The sequence below is a fragment of the Salminus brasiliensis genome, chromosome 6, assembly GCF_030463535.1.
Source record: "Salminus brasiliensis chromosome 6, fSalBra1.hap2, whole genome shotgun sequence".
Taxonomy (NCBI): domain Eukaryota; kingdom Metazoa; phylum Chordata; class Actinopteri; order Characiformes; family Bryconidae; genus Salminus; species Salminus brasiliensis.
This window is the reverse complement of record NC_132883.1, coordinates 4625780-4644958: the sequence shown is the minus strand read 5'-3', so window position 1 is coordinate 4644958 and position 19179 is coordinate 4625780. Positions and strand designations below refer to the sequence as shown.

The 19179-nt window shown below is 48.7% G+C and overlaps 1 protein-coding gene across 3 annotated transcripts in view; it reads left to right on the top strand.

The window, feature by feature from the left end:
- plxnb3 (plexin B3) overlaps positions 1-19179 on the top strand; it is a 131500-nt gene that overhangs the window by 60561 nt on the left and 51760 nt on the right. For 2 of the 3 annotated variants that reach the window (XM_072681386.1, XM_072681387.1), the window contains exons 2-3: positions 6869-8030; positions 18830-19009. In XM_072681386.1, the coding sequence (XP_072537487.1) occupies positions 6885-8030; positions 18830-19009 (1326 nt within the window). In that variant the 5' untranslated portion in view covers positions 6869-6884. The remainder of the gene's footprint in view (positions 1-6868; positions 8031-18829; positions 19010-19179) is intronic. The other variant, XM_072681388.1, reaches the window with a different exon arrangement.

Below are 19179 nucleotides of genomic sequence, written 5' to 3'. Positions count from 1 at the left end.
TCAATGATTAAGAGGTGTGTCCCAATACTTTTGTCCATTTAGTGTAGATAGGACCGATTGACCAGCTAAGGGGTTTGCGGCTCTATCCTGCTGACATCTACTGGTGGTTGGAGCAAGTCAGCAGTCGGTTCTTGTGGGTGATGTCAAGACGACTGGGTCAGAACATCTGCAAAACATCAGGCAGGTTTTGAGGGGGCAACCGGTGAACCAGTGACGGGGTCACGGGTCGCCAAGGCTTTGCTGACACCATAGAGGTCCTGCCTCACAACTTGCAGGACTTCCTCAGTTCCACGATCATTTTCTGGATTGTTGACCTCTGCTGTGAACTTGTTGTGAAGTCAAGTGCGTTGGTCTTCTAGGGGAGGAGCCTGATCCTAGATTCTCAGATGAATATGCATACATATACATCCGTAATTGCTAACTCATATTTATGGAGCTGTCTTTGAGGATTGTGATGTTCTATTTATGCTAGATCACCCGCCCTCGTGTGTGCACTACTGTCGTCTGGCTCTATCCATGCGGAGCTCGCTGAGACAAAAATCAACCCCATTTACTTTCTGCCCGTCAAACAACACGCCTCATTTCGGAGTGTAAGGAAGAGCTCGTCTCCAGTACATAATATACCCCCACCCCTTTCCTTTCTGTTCACTGCACAAAGACACCAAGCTTCGCTCCGTCACTCACCAGCTAGTGTGTGTGTGTGTGTGTGTGTGTGTGTGTGTGCTTTCCTCTCTTTCTCTCGCATGCCCTGGAACGGTTATTACCATTTAAGAGAAAGAGAGAGAGACGGTTGAATGCTGATACTGCAGAAAATGCTCGTCCCAAATTCCGAGCTGTGAAATTGGCTGTTTTGACAGCGAGAGAGACCCCCTGCACTCTATTTATCAGCCTTTTGTTCGGTACCGCTTCCTCCCTGGGTTAGACCGGCACTCACACACACACAAGCACACATATGCGGATCCAGCAGACATCCTCTGGCTCGTCTGTCTGTCTGTGTGTGTGTGTGTGTGTGTGTGTGTGTGTGTGTGTGTGTGTGTGTGTGTGTGTGTGTGTGCGTCTCCTGACTGTGATTTCAGGGAGGATGTTGAAAGCGACACACCCATTTTCCCCCTCGTTCCAGTTTCTAATTCATTCGCCAGGCTAGGAAGCCTCTCGCCTGCTCTTTCTGCGCTTTTGCCTTTTGTGTGCTGAGGAGTCCAGAGTGTGGCGAGAGTGGCGTCCAAATCACGGTTTGTGCCACGGACATCATGTCGGCATCCAGAACCGTCCAAGAACATGCATGTTTCTTTTGTTCTGGGCTGACCTTGAGTGCTTTCCTTCGGGAGCAGGTCTGGAGCACCTCCACGTGTATTAACACAGCTGGGCTGTCCACGGAGAGTGGCATAGCTGGAGTGGTTCCAGGTTCTTGCTTTTGAAGGAATACGGTAGAGATATGTTGGGGAACAAGTGAACAGTCAGTGAAGCAGGACAAATGGGCAAGCGTGGACAAGGACCTGAGACACTTTGACAGGGGCCGGTTTGTGATGGCTAGTTAATTAGACTGGGGCAGAGCATCTCCAGAACATCAGGCAGGTCTTGAGGGGTGTTCCTGGTATGCAGTGGACCGTGCCCACCAGTAAGTAAGGACAGCCGGCGAACCACTGACAAAGACCATGGGCACCCAAGGCTCGCTGGTGCTCATGAAGGCCCCACCTCACTGGACTTAAAGGATGTGCTGCTAACGTCTTAGCACCAGATACCACCGGACACCGCACCCACAGCACACTGGGAGCACCCTACAAGACTTGCTTGATGTTCAGGAGATGCTCTGAACCAGTTGTCTAGCCATCACAGTTGGGTTCTTGTCAAAATGTCTCAGATTCTTACGCTTGTCCATTCACCTGCTTCCCAAAACTTTACAGTCAAGAATTGACCGCTCACTTGCTACCTAGTATACCCACCCCTTGACCGATGCCATCGACCCAGATATTGTGTTCAGTTTCATCAGATCAACTTCTGCTGATGTGTTCTAGATAAACAAGGGCATCAGACGGACCCTCAGTTTTTGCCTTAGCAACATAAGGTTGTGTGTTTGAATCTTGACCGCCTGCCTACTGGCGTCGTACCAGTACAGTACCAGCAACTGCAGGTCATCAATACTGACTGACTTCCATTAGCCAACCATTATATTGGGTCAGTCCCTGAGTGGGGAGGAGTGCTGGCTCACTGGGTTATTGTTCACAGGGTTGTGGGTTTGATACCCAGGATGGTTGAACTGCCACCTCTCGGCTCCAGCGCTGCTGTAGCATGGCTACAGAACCCTATTTTTCCCATTTTTGACGTCCCCAATGTTTACGATGGCCAGTTACCTAACCAACTCGTTAGTGATCTCCACCTATCGCCTTGTGAGGGTGATGACCGATGACATGCCTCACCGATGACACTTGCGCAACCAACCATTACCTCTTCTTTCAAACTGCCGTCGACACAACGAGGAAAGAGCCGGCGACGGCTAGCAGATGCCCATAGCAGAGAGCCATCTACCCACTCAGAGAGAATTGAGCCAATTGTGCTCTCTCAGGTTCCGGCTGCTGATGGCAGGCATCATGACCTGGGATTCGAACCGGCGATCCTCTGGTCGTGGAGGTAGCGCCTCAGTCGGCTGGACCACTCGTTTAGAAAAGCTCCAAAATGCCTTGGAATAAAATCCACAAGGTTTTTGTCCGACAGCAGCGAATAAGTGCAAGGGCCCCTTCCTTCCTAGTGCCGTTAACGTTCCGCAGTCTCCTGGCAGGCCTACGCCAGCCTTCATCCACCATTAGTGACGTTGGGGTTGTCGAGCAAAGCGCTCCTTCGAAAGACCTTGGTGTCGGAGGTTAGTGTCGTTCTGGTTAGCGCGTAGCCTCTTCAGGCGGCGCTCCTTTTGATCGTGTTCATTAATGCGGCTAACGCCAGCGTTCGCCACGGGGAGACCGAGGCGAGGAGATAAAGACGATGTTCCGCCTTCACTTCTCATAAACAAGGTGCCGCGGCAACCTTGCGAACCCGGGCCTAATTGAAAAGAAGTGGCTAATCTCAGTAGCGTGTCAAACTGTCCTTTCATTCAGCCAGGGCTTTGAAGAAGGGAGATGTTGGTCTGTGGAGATGAGGAGGTAAAATGCTATGCATACTGATCGACCCCAGCAACTTCACTCTCTCATCTTTCATATAACAGCAGCAGGCCCCCAAGTCTTCCACTGCTGCTGCTGCTGCTGCTGCCAGATGAATTAAAGATGACTACTCTCCCTTCACTCTCCCTCCCTCTCTCTCTCGCTCTCCCTCACTTATCTCCTCCGTGTCCTTTGATACTTTTCTTCACTCCTCCAGAATGAAATGATGTTCTTCGTTTTTGCCGCAAATTAGTCAAGGTTCTCACCAGAGTGGGCCCTGATTCTCTCCACAGGTGGAGAAGCGGAACAGGGGGGCTCTCTCTTTTCAGTAATCTCCGTTTGGGCCGGTTCTAAGCTCCGCGTGATCCCGGTCCAGGTGCTTCGCACTTTCGAAGCGCTGTATTTTGTATATTTCACGCAGCGATTTCACAGCTTCATCAGGAAAGTGTTTGCCGAGCAGCAGCTACAGGGGTCCTGCATAATTTAGCTCCGTAACTTCTCACATCGCCACTTCCATCAGGTTCTTCTCCCCTTTCTCGCTTTCACACAAACACTCTCGCGGCTCTCAGGTGAGGCGGGCTCCGTGACTAGGTAGTGAGATCTCGCGCACTTGGGAGGATGCCTAGGTTAGATTATTAGCAGGGGCTTTCATGGAGGTTTTGGAATGAGACCCCTGGAAGAGGCTGAGAGCTGCATCAGTGCTCCAGACCTTTACGTGTTTGCTGATGGTGAGACGGTCTCCTAGCAGAGCCTTCTCACACCTGTCTGTCTGTCCGTCTGTCTGTTTACCTTTTCTTTACCCTCTCTTTTTCTTCTTCTTTCGTTCGCTGTTTCTTCCCGTCTTTTACACTCTTGCACTCTCCCCGTCTTCCTTTGACACCGTCTTTGTTTGGCTCTGTCTTTCATTCTGTCTTTCACTTTGTCTTTCATGTGTTGTTTTTCTTTCGTTTTGTCTTTTATCTTGTCCTCCACTCTGTCTTTCATTTTGTGCTCTGCCTTGCTCTTTCGCTCAGTCTTTTGTTTTGTTGTTGGTTTTGTCCTCCACCCTGATCTCCACCCTGTCCTTCACCTTGTCTTTTGCTTTGTCTTTTGTTTTGTTCTCCACCTTGTTCTCTGCCTTGTCCTCTGCCCTGTCTTTGATTTTGTCCTTCACCCTGATCTTCACCCTATCCTCCACCCTGTCTTTTGCGTAGTCCTCTGCCCTGTTTTTTATGTCCTCCACCCTGTCTTTAGCTTTGTCTTTTGTTTTGTCCTCCACCCTGTTCTCTGCCTTGTCCTCCACCCTGTTTTGTTTTGTCCTCTGCTCTGTCTTTGGTTTTGTCCTCCACTCTGATCTCCGCCCTGTCCTCCATCCTGTCTTTTGCTTTGTCTTTTTTTGTTTTGTCCTCCACCCTGTTCTCTGCCTTGTTTTGTTTTGTCCTCTGCCCTGTCTTTGGTTTTGTCCTCCAACCTGATCTCCGCCCTGTCCTCCACCCTGTCTTTTGCTTTGTCTTTTGTTTTGTCCTCCACCCTGATCTCCGCCCTGCTCTCCACCCTGTATTTTGCTTTGTCCTTTGTCCTGTTTTTTGTTATGTCCCCCACCCTGTCTTTTGCTTAGTCTATTGTTTTGTCCTCCACCCTGTTCTCTGCCTTGTCGTCCGTCCTGTCTTTTGATCTGGCTTTCTTCAACACTTTCTTCTTTCATTTTTGTTTTGTCCTTCGCAACGTCTTTCTTTCTTTTTCTTTCATCATGTTGCTTTTCCCTTTTTTTGCCCCGTCGTTCTTTCTTTCTTTCTTTCGTTCTTTCTTTGTTCATTCTTTGGTTTAGTCTTCCTGTCATTTTGTCTTTCGTTGGTGTGACGAGGGATGCTCTGGTGAGGCGGATGCAGCTCAGATGTCTAGTTTTGTTCAGTAACATTTCTGACGGAGGCGATAAAGGAGGGACCCTTTGGGGAGATGGGGGCCACAGTGGAGGTAGTTCTGTAGTACTGGTTCAACCATATGGTTCCTATACTGTGTTAAAGTCATGCCTTCCTTAATCAGAGCAAGTGTTAGAACCAGCTCCCCTCCTTTTACCTCCTTTTTTCATTCACCTCTCTCACATCCCCTCTCTCTCTCTCACATCCCCTCTCTCTCTCTCTCTCTCTCTCTCTCTCTCTCACATCCCCTCTCTCTCTCTCACATCCCCTCTCTCTCTCTCTCTCTCTCTCTCTCTCTCACATCCCCTCTCTCTCTCTCTCTCTCTCTCTCTCTCTCTCTCTCACATCCTCTCTCTCTCTCTCTCTCTCTCTCACATCCCCTCTCTCTCTCTCTCTCTCTCTCTCTCACATCCCCTCTCTCTCTCTTCCCTTATTTCTTTGTCTTTGATTCCTTCTTTCTTTTGTTTCTCTCTCTCTCTCTCTCTCTCTCTCTCTCTCTCTCTCACATCCCCTCTCTCTCTCTCTCTCTCTCTCTCTCTCTCTCTCTCACATCCCCTCTCTCTCTCTTCCCCTTATTTCTTTGTCTTTGATTCCTTCTTTCTTTTGTTTCTCTCTCTCTCTCTCTCTCTCTCTCTCTCTCTCTCTCTCTCTCACATCCCCTCTCTCTCTCTCTCATCCCCTCTCTCTCTCTCTCTCTCTCTCTTTATCTCTCTCTCTCTCTCTTCCCTTATTTCTTTGTCTTTGATTCCTTCTTTCTTGTGTTTCTCTCTCTCTCTCTCTCTCTCTTCCCTTATTTCTTTGTCTTTGATTCCTTCTTTCTTGTGTTTCTCTCTCTCTCTCTCTCTCTCTCTCTCTCTCTCTCTCTCTCGTCTGATGAATGCTCATGTCACTCAGGTGAGGTGGACATGATGACTCTACAGTGAGTCAGACCCTTTTTTCCCCCCTTCCCTCTCTTCCTAAACATGAAGAGCACAAACGACCCCCCCCCAGCTGTGAGTTTAATGATACCTGAAGTAGCCTGAGCTTTATCGGCCGTGCCGCTGCTCCTGCGCCGCCGCGGATCTGAGTGAAGTGGAGCGCGGTTGTTTGTGCGTCTCTCCGTGTGAAAGGCGCCACTTTGATTGAGGCGGACGCGGCGCTGGCAGGCTGGAGCCAGGCGTTCTCCGCTGCCCCTGTGAAGGTGGCAGGGCTTTGAAGAACAGAAGGATCTGTTTGAACCGCTGAGGCTTTGTGCTGCACACTGATGCGCTGCAGCAGCTACTTTCTCTGCTGTGTTTGTGTTAACCTAACATTTGTCTTCTCTTTTCTCCCTCTCTCTCTCTCTCTCTCTCTCTCTCTCTCTCCCATGATTCACTCTTTCCCGCTCCCTGCTTCTGCCCAACTATCTTGGTTGCCTTATTCCACACTCTTCCTTCCTCTAATACTCTACCAAACTTTCCACCCCCCTCTCATTCTTCTCTTTTGTGCTATCTCCCTGCTCTCCCCTGCCTGTGTACTTTCCTTCGCTCTCTTCCTTCCTTTCATACACTCTGCCCCCCCCTCGTTCGTCCCTTGCTCTGTTTTTTGCTCCTATCCTTCTATTATCCATTTCTGTTCATCCATCCCTCCTTTCTCCCTCTATACTAACCCCCCCGTGCTTTACGTCTCTCCCCTTTTCTTTCATTAACAACCCTTCATTCTGTCCTTTTCCTGTTTCCCGTTCCTTTACACACACTCTCTCTCTCTCTCTCTCTCTCTCTCTCTCTCTCTCTCTCTCTCTCTCTCTCTCTCCATTCCCACCACCCCCTGCCATCACTCTCTCCCTCCGTCTTTCTTCAACAACCCTATCCCACTCCTTTTCAGCAGGTAAGGGGGTGCCATGCCAGCCGCTGCTCCCCTGCTACTCCCCCTCGCCATCTGGTGGTGGCCTCCGGTGCTTCTTCTACTCTGGCCCCCGTTGCCCCTCGCGTTTGGCCACTCTCTCAGGAGCGCCCCTTCCTCCAGTCCTCAGCCCCAGAGTTCAACCTCGCTTCATGACTCCCGCCTCAACCACCTCTTGCTGGACCCCAGCTCAAGCCACATCTACGTGGGGGCCGTCAACGCCCTCTATCACCTCTCTCCGGACCTCCAGCTGCTCTCATGGGGCAAAACGGGGCCCAAACTGGACAGTCCCGACTGCCTGCCCCCTATAGACCCCATGGACTGCACTCAGGCCAAGAAGACGGACAACACCAACAAGCTTCTCCTGCTTGAGGAGCAGGAGGACGAGGGCGGGGTCCGGAGCCTGATCGTCTGTGGGACCGTCCTGCAGGGCATCTGCGAGAAGCGCAGCCTGAGGAACGTCTCGGAGGTGCTGTACCAGACGGCCAACCCCGTGGACACGCAGTACGTCGCCGCTAATGACCCACGCGTCTCCACCGTGGGCGTGATCGTCGAGCAGAAAGGGGCGCGGCTCATGCTGGTCGGCCGCGGTTACACCAGCAAAGGGCCAGGCGGGATTCCTCCAATCACAGCACGCCGCTTGGCACCGTATCACTCCGCCCCCGCCTTCTCCCACGAGGAACTGGGCAAGTTGGTGGTTGGCAGCTACTCGGAATACAACAACCAGTTCGTGAAGGCCCTACATCACGACAAGCACGTCTACTTCCTGTTCTCGCGGCGCGACGTCTGGGGCAACCGAGAGTACCGGACGTACGTTTCCCGCTTGTGCGCAGGAGACCCCAGCTTCTACTCCTATGTGGAGGTCCCGCTGGCCTGCGAGGGTGGGTACAACCTGGCTCAAGCAGCTGCACTGGGCAATCACCGCGGAGACCCTGCCCTGTTTGTTGCCATGGCGGCTGGTCAGGCATCCACTCCCACACCCACGTCGCGCTCCGCATTGTGTGTTTATTACATAAAAGATCTGGACCAGGCCCTGCAGAAGGCGCAGCGGCTGTGCTATACGCAGGAAGGAAAAGGAAGCGAGAGCCTGGATGAGGCCTACATCGAGTACGAGGTGTCCTCCAAGTGCCTGAAGCTTCCTCCGGTGAGTAGCTTTTGTATGTTTCTGCACAGAAAGGGTCATCAGTACCTGTCTAGGAAAGTCTTGGGAGTCCAGCATAGGTGATATTCTGGCTCTAATGAACCAATTAAACTACCCAGTGCACTGAACCAGGTTTATTTGATCGAGGAAATCCGAGAATTGTGACGGACTTTAGTCCGCTGAGACTGGTGTTGTTGACCCTTGTTCTATGGGAGGGGTTTAAAAAGTGTCCTCCTTCTTTCCCATTCAGCAGTGGGGATCATGGCTGTCTTTACTTTTGCATAGAACTTCCATAACTTATATCCACTGCCCTCCCTGCATCCATCCAGAACATCCTCACCCTCATCCTCACAAAAAAATGGCTTGGTTATGAAGCTCTGGAAAAGCTGGACGTGCCAGGTGCTTGTTAGGCACATGGGTAGGTTACTGCACCTGACCTGATATGTCATGATGCTTCCCCAGGGCTTCATAACAAAATTGTAAGATCAGAAGTACACACCTTTGGGTGGATGTTTTAAATTTCACACCTTCAACCACAGATGCAGGTCCTTTTTGTGTTGTGTTGGAAAGCTGGTTAGCTCTGCTCTCAACAGCTTCAAATAATATTAAACCTGTTGGGTTAGCATGGCTAGCTAACGTCTTTATGATTAGTGTCCACAGCAGTGGCCTTCTTCAGACTGCATTCGCACACTACCATAAACCATTTTTTGCCATGAAATGACCGGCAGCTTCAGGTAACGTTCACATCAACCATCAGAATGAGGGTCAGAAGGGCTGGTTTGAGTACTTCCAGAACTGCTGAACTCATGGGTTTTCCAGCACAACGGTCTCTCGAGTTTTAAACCGTCTCAGAATGGTGTAATAACAGAAATCGCATCCAGGTAGCGGCAGTTCTGCAGACGGCAGAGCCTCGTTGATAAGCGAGGTCAACAGAGGATATCCAGATTTGTTTGAGCTGACAGCTGGATGAGCAGAAAAGCATCCCAGAATGCAGAATCGCAGCATCACATCAAACCTTGAGGCAGATGGGCTACAGCTAACAGCAGGAGACCACGTCACGTTCTACGTCTCTCCGCCAAGAACAGAAAGCTGAGGCTGCAGTGGGCACAGGCTAGGGCTGGGCGATATGGTAAAAATACTATATTATGATATGTAAAGATCTTTTGCGATACACAAGATTTATCATGATACATGTAGTTACAGACTAAATACATCAGTAGCGCTAGATTCTTATAAACTACTATTCAGTACTATTCGCCGATACCGAGCTGAAGCTGACCTTAACACACCGCAGTCGCACGGGGAACCTCTCGGGCGACCTCAAGGTTCCAAACGATACAATTCTCGGCCTTGAACCATGAAGTTGAGGCTCTTTAAGTACCCCCAGTCCCAGGTGAAACACATGAACCAGACAATGAACGATAACAACAGAACCAAACCATACGTGAATGAAATTAACCAAACACACAAGATTGTAAATGAACATGAACCGATACACGGAATCAAACACACATGAATGTAAACGAAACAGGAGTCCTTATTTGAGCCTGTGGGCGGCGGCTCGGGATCGCCCCAGGAGGAGGGCGCGATAACGAGGGCCTGACACTCTTCATCTAATTAACTCAGTCTAATTACACTGTTAGTAATGAAACCTGCAGCTGATCTGTGTTTATTAGGCACTATCAGTGTCCCCTATATACTTAGGAAAGCATATTGTGTATCACAATAACAAAATCTATCACGATACGATAAAATATCGTCATATTGCCCAGCTCTAGCACAGGCTCACCAAAACTGGGCAGTTGAAGACTGGAGAAAAGTAGCCTGTTCTGGTGAATCCAAGCACCCAAACTTGTCTTGTAACAACAGTCCAGGTTGGTGGAGGTGGGGGATGTTGTCTTGGCACAATTTGGGCCTGCTAATACCAGTAAATCATGGCGTGAATGCCACAGCCCATTTGAGTACTGCTGCTGACACGTGCATCCCTTCATGACCACAATTTACCCACCTTCTGTTTGCACCGTCCAGCCTGATGATGCACCAGGCCCCGTAGCAAGGCTCTTAAACTGGTCTAAGGCTTCAGTGGCCTTCCCAGTGACCAGATTGGGATCTCATAGAATGGGAATTGCGTGACCGCAGTTGTACATTCTGTAATTCTCCATTGTTTTGAAGTCCGATCTGGTTTCCCGTCCTGAGGCAGCAGCTGAAGTACCATAGCATCGCTTCAAAAGGCTTTAACCCTTGCAGGGTGGTCATGAGTGGCCAGCTGGGCACAAGGGGGATTTTAATGAGGGCCAAATCCGATGCTAAAGAGCTGCTAGCAGGAACATGTATGGCACCGAATAGATCCGGCGGGAGCCATCAGGCCCATTAGACGGGTCAGGGCGAGACAGCGGGATGGAGGCATGGTTTTCTGGTTTTCTGGCTGGGATGTACGGCCGTTGGGGGGGGAGATGGATCAGGATCGGTGGGCTCGTGTCACGGGCGTGTAAGGTAAGCGCTGACACAGATTCAGCTTCAGCTGCTGGAGCCAGCGCTAATCCACACAGCACAGTGTGAGAAGCCATGCAGCTGGACCGCTGCCTCGAAGCTGCACGCCATCACACACCACACATGACTCGTTTGTGAGGGTCTAGCGATGTCCTTGAGCATGTAGCGAGTATATCGCCTCGTCCCAATGAGCTCTCCGCTTACATTTGTAACAGTACTGTAACTTAACTTGTGCTTCCTGAGCGCGGCGGTGCCACAGGAACGTCCTACAGACCTGGCATAGCTTGTTTTGATTGGGCTGTTTTGTTCTGTTCTGCTTATCTTGCACAAAGGGAACCTCGCACAGCATTGTCAGTGGTAAGCAGCACATTTCTGGAAAGGAAGTCTGGTATTTGTTTAAGATTTACATGTTTTAAACAGTTCTTTGAAAGCAAGCCGAAGCACCCTGTTAATGACATACAGTACTGTGCAAAAGTTGGAGAGAACCCCTTATATATTTATTTAATTTCCTGTTAAAATGGAATATAATAAGGCCAGGTTCTTCATTTTTCACAAGATATTAGATTCGGGTAATCCACTTGCATAACGTAAGGGCAAAGTGGGCCATATGGTAAAAGTGGGCCATAATGGGGAGGTAATATATATATATATACACACACACACACATACATATAATATTATTGTGCCGTAGACACAGTGCACTAGTGCATTCAGTGTTTAGCACACAGTACTGCAATAAATCCAGGAAAAATGGCCTGAAACCCCTCTCTTTATATTAAAACTTGTAGTTGTAGTTGCTCTGTGGGATTTCTTTTTAAGTACTGATGATTAGGGCTGTTGCAATTAGTCGCTGTATTGGATGCCATTGACTCTGAAAATGCGCTGACCTCAATATTTGAAGCCGGCGGCTCATTTTTGTTCACGACTTTTGCTTTTTAGGTCTTTAAAACACTTTAGCATGACGCAGCTGCTCCATGAGATCATTCGTTTCTTGCTCTAGTCTGGTCGACTCCATTCAAAAATGCAGTTTTAAAAACAATGGCGGCTTCAGCAGAGTCCGACTCGGTTGTGAAACAGGTTCATAAAAGTTTCCAAAGATCCAAGGCTGAAATTAGACCTGAAATTAGACCTGAAATTTGCACAAAATCACAAGGTGATGTGTCGACTGGGCAGAGTTCGGAAGGCATACCACAGCAGCACTTGCGCGATGCCCGAGCACCTGAAGAGAAAACGCACAGGCGTTGTTGTAGATGATGGACTGCCCGAGACGCCAGAACCATCATAACTGCCGTCTGTTCACGTGTAAGGCTGGTTCGTACCTAGTGCATGTCGTAGCACCGGGCCGATCAGCCATAACATTCTGCCTGCACCATCTGCCTGGCTCTTGAAGGCATGGACTCCACAGGACCTCTAAAGATTGTCCTGTGGTATCGGGCACCAAGACGTTAGCAGCAGAGCCTTTAAGTCAGAGCCCTGTATTGCCAGGTTTACTTGACTCGCCTCAGGCTGGCGGTGCATCGGCGCTGGCTCGGCAGCTATGTGTGAACTGCTGAAAGGTGCAATCCGGGAGCGTGCAGAGTAATCACCCATGCCTCTAGCAGGTGTCGGTTACTCTAAATCCGGCAGTGTGAAAAGTGTTGCGTCTGGAAGTTAGCGCAGCTACGAGCTACAGCCATTTTTAGAGCCCTAGGCACCGGGTGAGGAGCAAGCCAAGCATCAACAAGCATGTGGGCTTTTTTCTACTTTGGAGTTCCTCCTGGTGAAAGATCTTTGGTTTCGTGAAGCTGAACCAGAAAATCGTGTAGAGTGAACCTGGCATACATTGGGAGGTGGGGCCTCCATGGCTCGCATCAGTGTGGCTACTTACCCCACAGGACACACCTGATGTTTTGGAGATGTTCTGACCCAGTCCAGTCGTCCAGTAGCCATCACAGCGTGGCTCGGATTCTTCCACTTCCCCATTTTTCTTGCCTCCAACACCGGCCTGCTCACTTACTGCCTAATATGTAGATCCCACCCCACTCCAGATGCCACTGTATAGGAAGATAATCGACCAGTGGTGCTAATGCTATGGCTGATCCTGTATATGTTTAAAACGGCCATTAAATAATGAAAGGTGGTATCTTGCGTTTCGCTCAGTACTGTCCACTGCAGTTTTTATCATAAATGAATGATGTTAAAAGCAGGATGTAGCACTTGCTTGGTTGGAGGTACCGGTTGTATCTCAGCATTGGTCTCACAACACGCCGTTCCCACAGTTTACTTAGCGCAAGCATTTCACTGTAACACTATCAATAATTAACCACAGGAATACCAGATTAGTCCAGTTAGACGTCCGTCAGTCATGCTGTACGCTGATACGATCTGTAGCTCGGTAGCAGAGAGTGATGGTGTTCAGTTGCGAGAGCCTCGAGGCTGGAGAAAATGTAGATTTTCACAACCAGCGTTTCATCTGCTGAACAGCAGAGAGAATAAAGAGGATGTTCTGGGTATGTGTGTCTGAAGGACAGGAGGAAAATGATAAGAGATGAGTGTGGGTAAGCATGTGTGTGTGTCACACAGACAGATTTTGAGAATACGAGAGCGTTGTGTGTGTGTGTGTGTGTGTGTGTGTGTATATATATATACACTAGCCTTTGTGTCCAAATGTTTGTGGACACCCCTTCCAACAAATGCGTTCATCGATTTTAAGTTGCACCCATTGCTGACACACACACACACACACACGCAGCTTGTCTAGTCCCTGTAGAGAAGGACTGGCAAAAGAATAGGACTCTATCCTATTGGAGCAGATAAGCGTGAGCCAGTTGGCACCATGCTGCCTAATGCCAGGCCTGAGGGCTAGAGGGGTATAAAGCCCCCCAGCATTGAGCTGTGGATTCTCTGGAATGATGATGATGATGGTGGTGATGGTGGTGGTGGTGGTGGTCCATACAGTACATTATGTGGGATGAGTTTGGGAGTTGGGGATGAAGAGGTGGAGTGGAGACCATCCTGAGATCAAAAACTAAACTAACTCTCATCGCTGAATGCAATCAAATCCTCACAGCAATGCTCCAGGATCTAGTAGAAAGCCTCTAGTAGAGAGACTCCAGTTACTCCTGTGTAGTTTCTTCTAAAATACCCTTTTAGGAAAACTAAATGAAAATAAATGAGCAGGTGTCCATAATTATGTGGCCACATAGTGTATGTATATACAAAAAGTACACAAGTGTGTGTGTGTGTGTGTGTGTGTGTTTGTCTGTGTGTTTGTCTGTGAGGGGGGGTAAATCCAGCTTAAGCTGCAGCTGGTTTTGAGTTATGCTGACCCACATCCTCTCTGAGCTCACTGCTCCAGTGACTAACACACACACACACACACACCCTTATGACTAGTGACCACTGATTCTCTGATTTCTTTATGCCCCCACCCCCCTCAAGTCAACACACATCCCTGCACCATCTGATTGGACTGCTGACCGATGAGCCTCTGATCCTCCATGCCTCAACCCCAACCACACACAGACACACACTCTTTCATACACAGTGGCTTATGTAACCCAAACATACACACCCACAGAGTCCAGTCTCGGTCTGGAAGGACCTGTGGTTTAGTTTAATTTGAAGCTTTGACCTGAGGAGCACAGACAGACAGCATGTTTGTGGACGGCATGTTTGAGTCAGAGTAGTGTTGTTCCCACTGGTTTCCCTCTGTTTTCTTCTGTGTGTGTGTGTGTGTGTGTGTGTGTGGTAGGGAGTGTGAATTTTCTATGTGACGGGATTCATAGATTGAGAAGAGGTACACTACTAAACACAAGTCAACATGGGTGAATAGTAGAGTACTATGGTCTCCAAGTCCTCTCAGAAGAGGAGGGTCTTCAGTCTTTGGTTTGAGGACAGTGAGCGTTGGACACCCAGGGGAAGTTCGTTCCACCACTTCGGTGCAGGACAGTAAAAAGTCTGAACGCTCGTCTTCCGTGGATCTTAAAGGATGGCGGGTCGAGCTGAGCCGTACTTGAAGCTGGAAGGGCTCTTGGTGCAGATCTGCTTTTGACCATCGCCATCAAGTACGGAGGGGCTGGCTGGTCCAGTCTTGGCTTTGTAGGCCAGAGTCAGGGGTTTGAATCTGATCTGGGCAGCAGCTACAGGAAGCCAGTGAGGAGAGAACGCAGCAGAGGAGTCACATGGATGTGTGGAAAATGGGTCGCAAAGTAGATACAGTTAATGATTGGCTAAAAGGAGTGATTGACTGCATTTGGTAGTCTGAATCTGCTGGTGTATGGAAGCTTACGGTCATACGGGTCTACCAGCAGTGGCAGAAATCCCAGCCTACAGGACATTCTCCTCAGAATTGTGGCCGAAGGACAAAACTGGTGGACAGAGACCGCCGGGGTGTTTCACAGCTTGTGATTGAAAATCTCTTCACATCCAGGTAAGAATTGCTTCTAGAAGTCAGAGCAGGTCCTTCATCACAGACCATCAACATATGGAGCAGGGTGGCAATCAAGAGGCCAGTGCTCACTTCTGCTCAAGAATGAGGAGAATGTCCTGCAGACTGGGATTACTGCCACTGCTGGTAGACCCATATGACCGTAAGCTTCCATACACCAGCAGATTCTGCTACTTCCTGCACACTGTGGCCACGCCCAAATGCAGTCAATCACTCCTTTTAGCCAATCATTAACTGTATCTGCTTTGCGACCCATTTTCCACACATCCAACAAGACGCTCACCGCACTGTATCACCTCCTTTTCTCAATCTGTGAATCCCGTCACACACCCCGCAGGTATTTATAGCCTGAGCATCCTCGTGCAGCGCCATCTGCAGGAGCCTAAAGTTACTACCACCTTAAACACGCAAAATCGTTAAATCCTTGTGAAAATCTGAATGGAAATCTGCTTCATGTATCTAATCTTAGAAAGCCAGGGCCAGAGAACAGGGCCAGCCATGCAACAGCAGCCCTGGAGCGGAGACGGTTAAGGGCCTTGCTTAAAGGCTCAGTTGTGGCAGCTTAGTGGACCCTGAAATTGAAACCACAGCTCTAACCCACGCACTAACCACTGAGACACCTTTGTCTTCTTGTTGTTGTTGTTGTTGTTACGGTTACTACAATAGGATCATAACATATGTGTTTAGTGCTTGGTGCTCAAAATATCTGTAGTTGGAGGCAAGTAGGCGCGTCTGATCTGATAGCCCTGTGGATCCAGAAGTTAGTCGGCTCTGCAGGTATATCTACTGAAGCCCTGAGATACAGATCAGATAGAATCAAATAGAGCAGACGGGAAATGTGGTTTCAGTGAACTGGGACGCAGCTGCAGACTCCTGAGTAAACAAGTCGGTGAGCAAGTTTAACCAGCAAGCAGCAGAGTTTATCTTGATGTCATGTCTGGAGTGGCGTGGGCCTAAAACACAGTTGCTTCCAACTGATCAAACTCTGGCATCTTCACAGCTGAAGTGTCTGTGTTTGTATCTGTATAAAATACATATAGAAAATACTATATATGGACAGAAGTATTGGGACATCTACACATTACACCTACAGACATTAATACGAAGCTGGTCCCCCTTTGCTCTAAGTTCTACCAGCAGCAGCAGGTCTGGAGCTCTGCTGCAGTTACTGAGTCAGTTGGAGGCTTTTCTGCACTCTGCTCTGAGCTCAGCACTCGGCCCTGACCCCGCTCTGTAACTTTACGTGGTCTGACAGACACTCGGTGGACACTGAGCTGCTCTCTGTGAGCTGTTCCTCCTAAACTCTTCCACTGTTCAATAATAACACCACTCACAGCTGATGGAGGAAGATCTAGGAGGGAGGAAATTTCACCAGCTGACTTGTTGATGATGTTGGTGCAGCGGTGTCTCCTATTACATACAGAACCACGCTGGAGTTCAGTGAGCTCTTCAGAACCTCCCGTTCTTTCACTGATGAGTGTAAGAGAGGCAGACTGCAGGACTAGGGGCTTGATTTTAAACACATGGCAATGGGACTGGATGAAACATCCAAATTCAGTGATGAGAATGTGTGTCCCAATACTTTTGTCCATATAGTAAATGTATATAACACATATGGAGCATGTGTAATGCATGTGGGTTCCAATGTTTTAACATTGTGTGTGTGTGCATGAATGAGTGAGTGTGTGTGTGTGTCCTAGGTTGACTTTAATCGTATGCCAGTGTTTGACTCGCTCTTGCTGGCTGCCCCCTCCCCCAGTTCCCTAAACCCTGGTATTGTCTATCTGTCAACTGGCTGCAACAGCTGCAGACCTACAGAAACTCTAACCCAGCACACACACACACACACCTTCATCAAGTTTAAACATACAAAAATGTATCATTTAAAAGCTCCTATATTGAGCTGGTTGGATTGTGTGTGTGTGTGTGTGTGTGTGTGTGTGTGTGTGTGTTAGAGTTAAAAACATTCTGTCCTCGTTGTTTTCCTCCTCTCTATTGGACTGTATTGATTTTGCTCTTAGTACGGCCGGAATAACACTTCCCGGTGGTTTCCATCCAGATAACAGATGTACTTGGTCTCTTTTTTGGACCTTTGGATCTGCAGGACCCCCCCAGACACACACACACACACACAAACACACAAACACACACACACACACACACACCCCTTCAGTTTTTATTCTTTCTTCACAACTTCAGCCTTAATATTTAACATTCGCCATGAATTATTAAGTGTTATTAGTCGGTGGCACCTCCCCGAGGCTTATTCCTTCAGAGGCGGGTTCAGCCTAGAGCAGGAAGCATATGGAGTCCGCAGCTGGCACAGAGGGGGACCGTGAGGTTAAGCTTTCATTTATTCAGCGTTGATTTCGCAACGTTTCCCGGTAACGTAGTACAGTGTCTATTTTGGTGACTTTAAGTTCACAGTCCGTACCGCCTGCAGCTTTTCCTTTACCTAATACACAAGTGGGATAACTCGTGGTCAGTCAGTTCACTATTAGTGATAGACGGTCAGATTTGAGTACCGCTGGTCTGTGTGGGTGTCGCACAGGCCTATAGTTTGAGGAAATGTCACTAATTTACCTGCTAAGGACTTAAACCTACTGCTGCCATCTGGATAGAACTACTTATAGATAACTGATTAAATAAACAATTGAAAAATCAATTGAATACTATTGAAATATCAATTAAAATTATTGAAAATATCCACCCATCCATCCGCTCATCCATCAATCTATCTGCACACCCACCCTTCATCTGCTTGTCCCTCAATCTGTGCCCATCCTCCCATCCATCCATCTGTGCAACTGTTAATCAATCCGCCCATTCATTCATTCATGCATTTATACATCCATCCACTTATCCCTCCATCCATCCTCTTATCCATCCATCCTTCTGCTTAGCCATTCGCCTACGCATCCATCCATCCGCTCAGTCGTCCATCCATCCACTTATCCACCCACCCGCTCATCAGTTCATCCATCCACCCACCAATTCGCCCGTTAGTTTATCCATCTATCCATCTGCCCATCCATCTATCCATCCACCCATCTATCCATCCACCCACCTATCCATCCGCCCATCTATCCATCCACCCATCTATCCCTCTGCTCGTCTATCTATCCCCCCATCTAGCCATCCTCCCATCTATCCCTCTGCCCGTCTATCTATCCCCCGTCTAGCCATCCTCCCATCTATCCATCCGCCCATCTATCCATCTATTCACCCATCCACCCGCTTATCCAGTTGTCATCCATACATTTCAACGTTAGTTCATCCATCCGCATCCATCCGTCCTTCTTTCTTGTTCTCTTCTCTGGTCAGGGTGTGGTGGTAACCTGAATCACTGGACACAAGGCAGGACAGGGCCTCAGTGTTTGAAATATCAGTCAAATTGAATTATTATTATTATTATTATTATTATTATTATTATTATTATTATTATTGTTATTATCTGCTGATACCGATTTGATTCCGATGTCCTCGTGCGTCCCTGTTCCCAAGCTTCTGTAATAATAGCGTGGAGAATGGCTTTCAGCTTTGAGAAGTCAAAGTACATCAAAACCAGAATCAGTCTGAGCTTTTGTCATCCCCCTTCTGGCTGTTGCCTGCTATTACATCAGAAAGGCATTGATGCAAACCTCTTTGTCCCTGTGTAACCTCTGGTGTGTGCTGAAGTAGGGCAAACGATAAACTGCACTTCTCTCAGGCTAGAACTGGAGAACCCCATTCTAGCTGCTGTTTTATGACAAACATAACAGTGTAGCCCTGCCCTGTGTTCTGCTTTTAGAGATGTATGACCCTTTTTCATGTAATCCTGTGTGTGTGTGTGTGTGTGTGTGTGTGTGTGTGTGTGTGTGTGTGTGTGTGTGGTGTTATGCAGGATTCTGTGAACGAGTACCCGTGTGGAGGTGAACACACTCCAAGCCCCATCGCCAGTTCAGTGCCCCTCCGCGCCACGCCTGTCATTACCAGCCCAACACAGGTCACGGCTGTCGCCGTAGCAACCGAAGCCGGCCACACCATCGCATTCCTGGGGGACAAAAGTGGACAGCTGCACAAGGTACTGGATTCTGTGTGTGTGTGTGTGCGTTGTACATGCATTGTGTATTCTCTATTTCTGACATTGCATCACACAGTACATTTATGGTGCATAACAGACGGTGTTGCATCCTTAGTTTTTTCTTTTTTTCAAAACTGATCTCAGGTCAGCTACCACTGTCCTGGATTTGG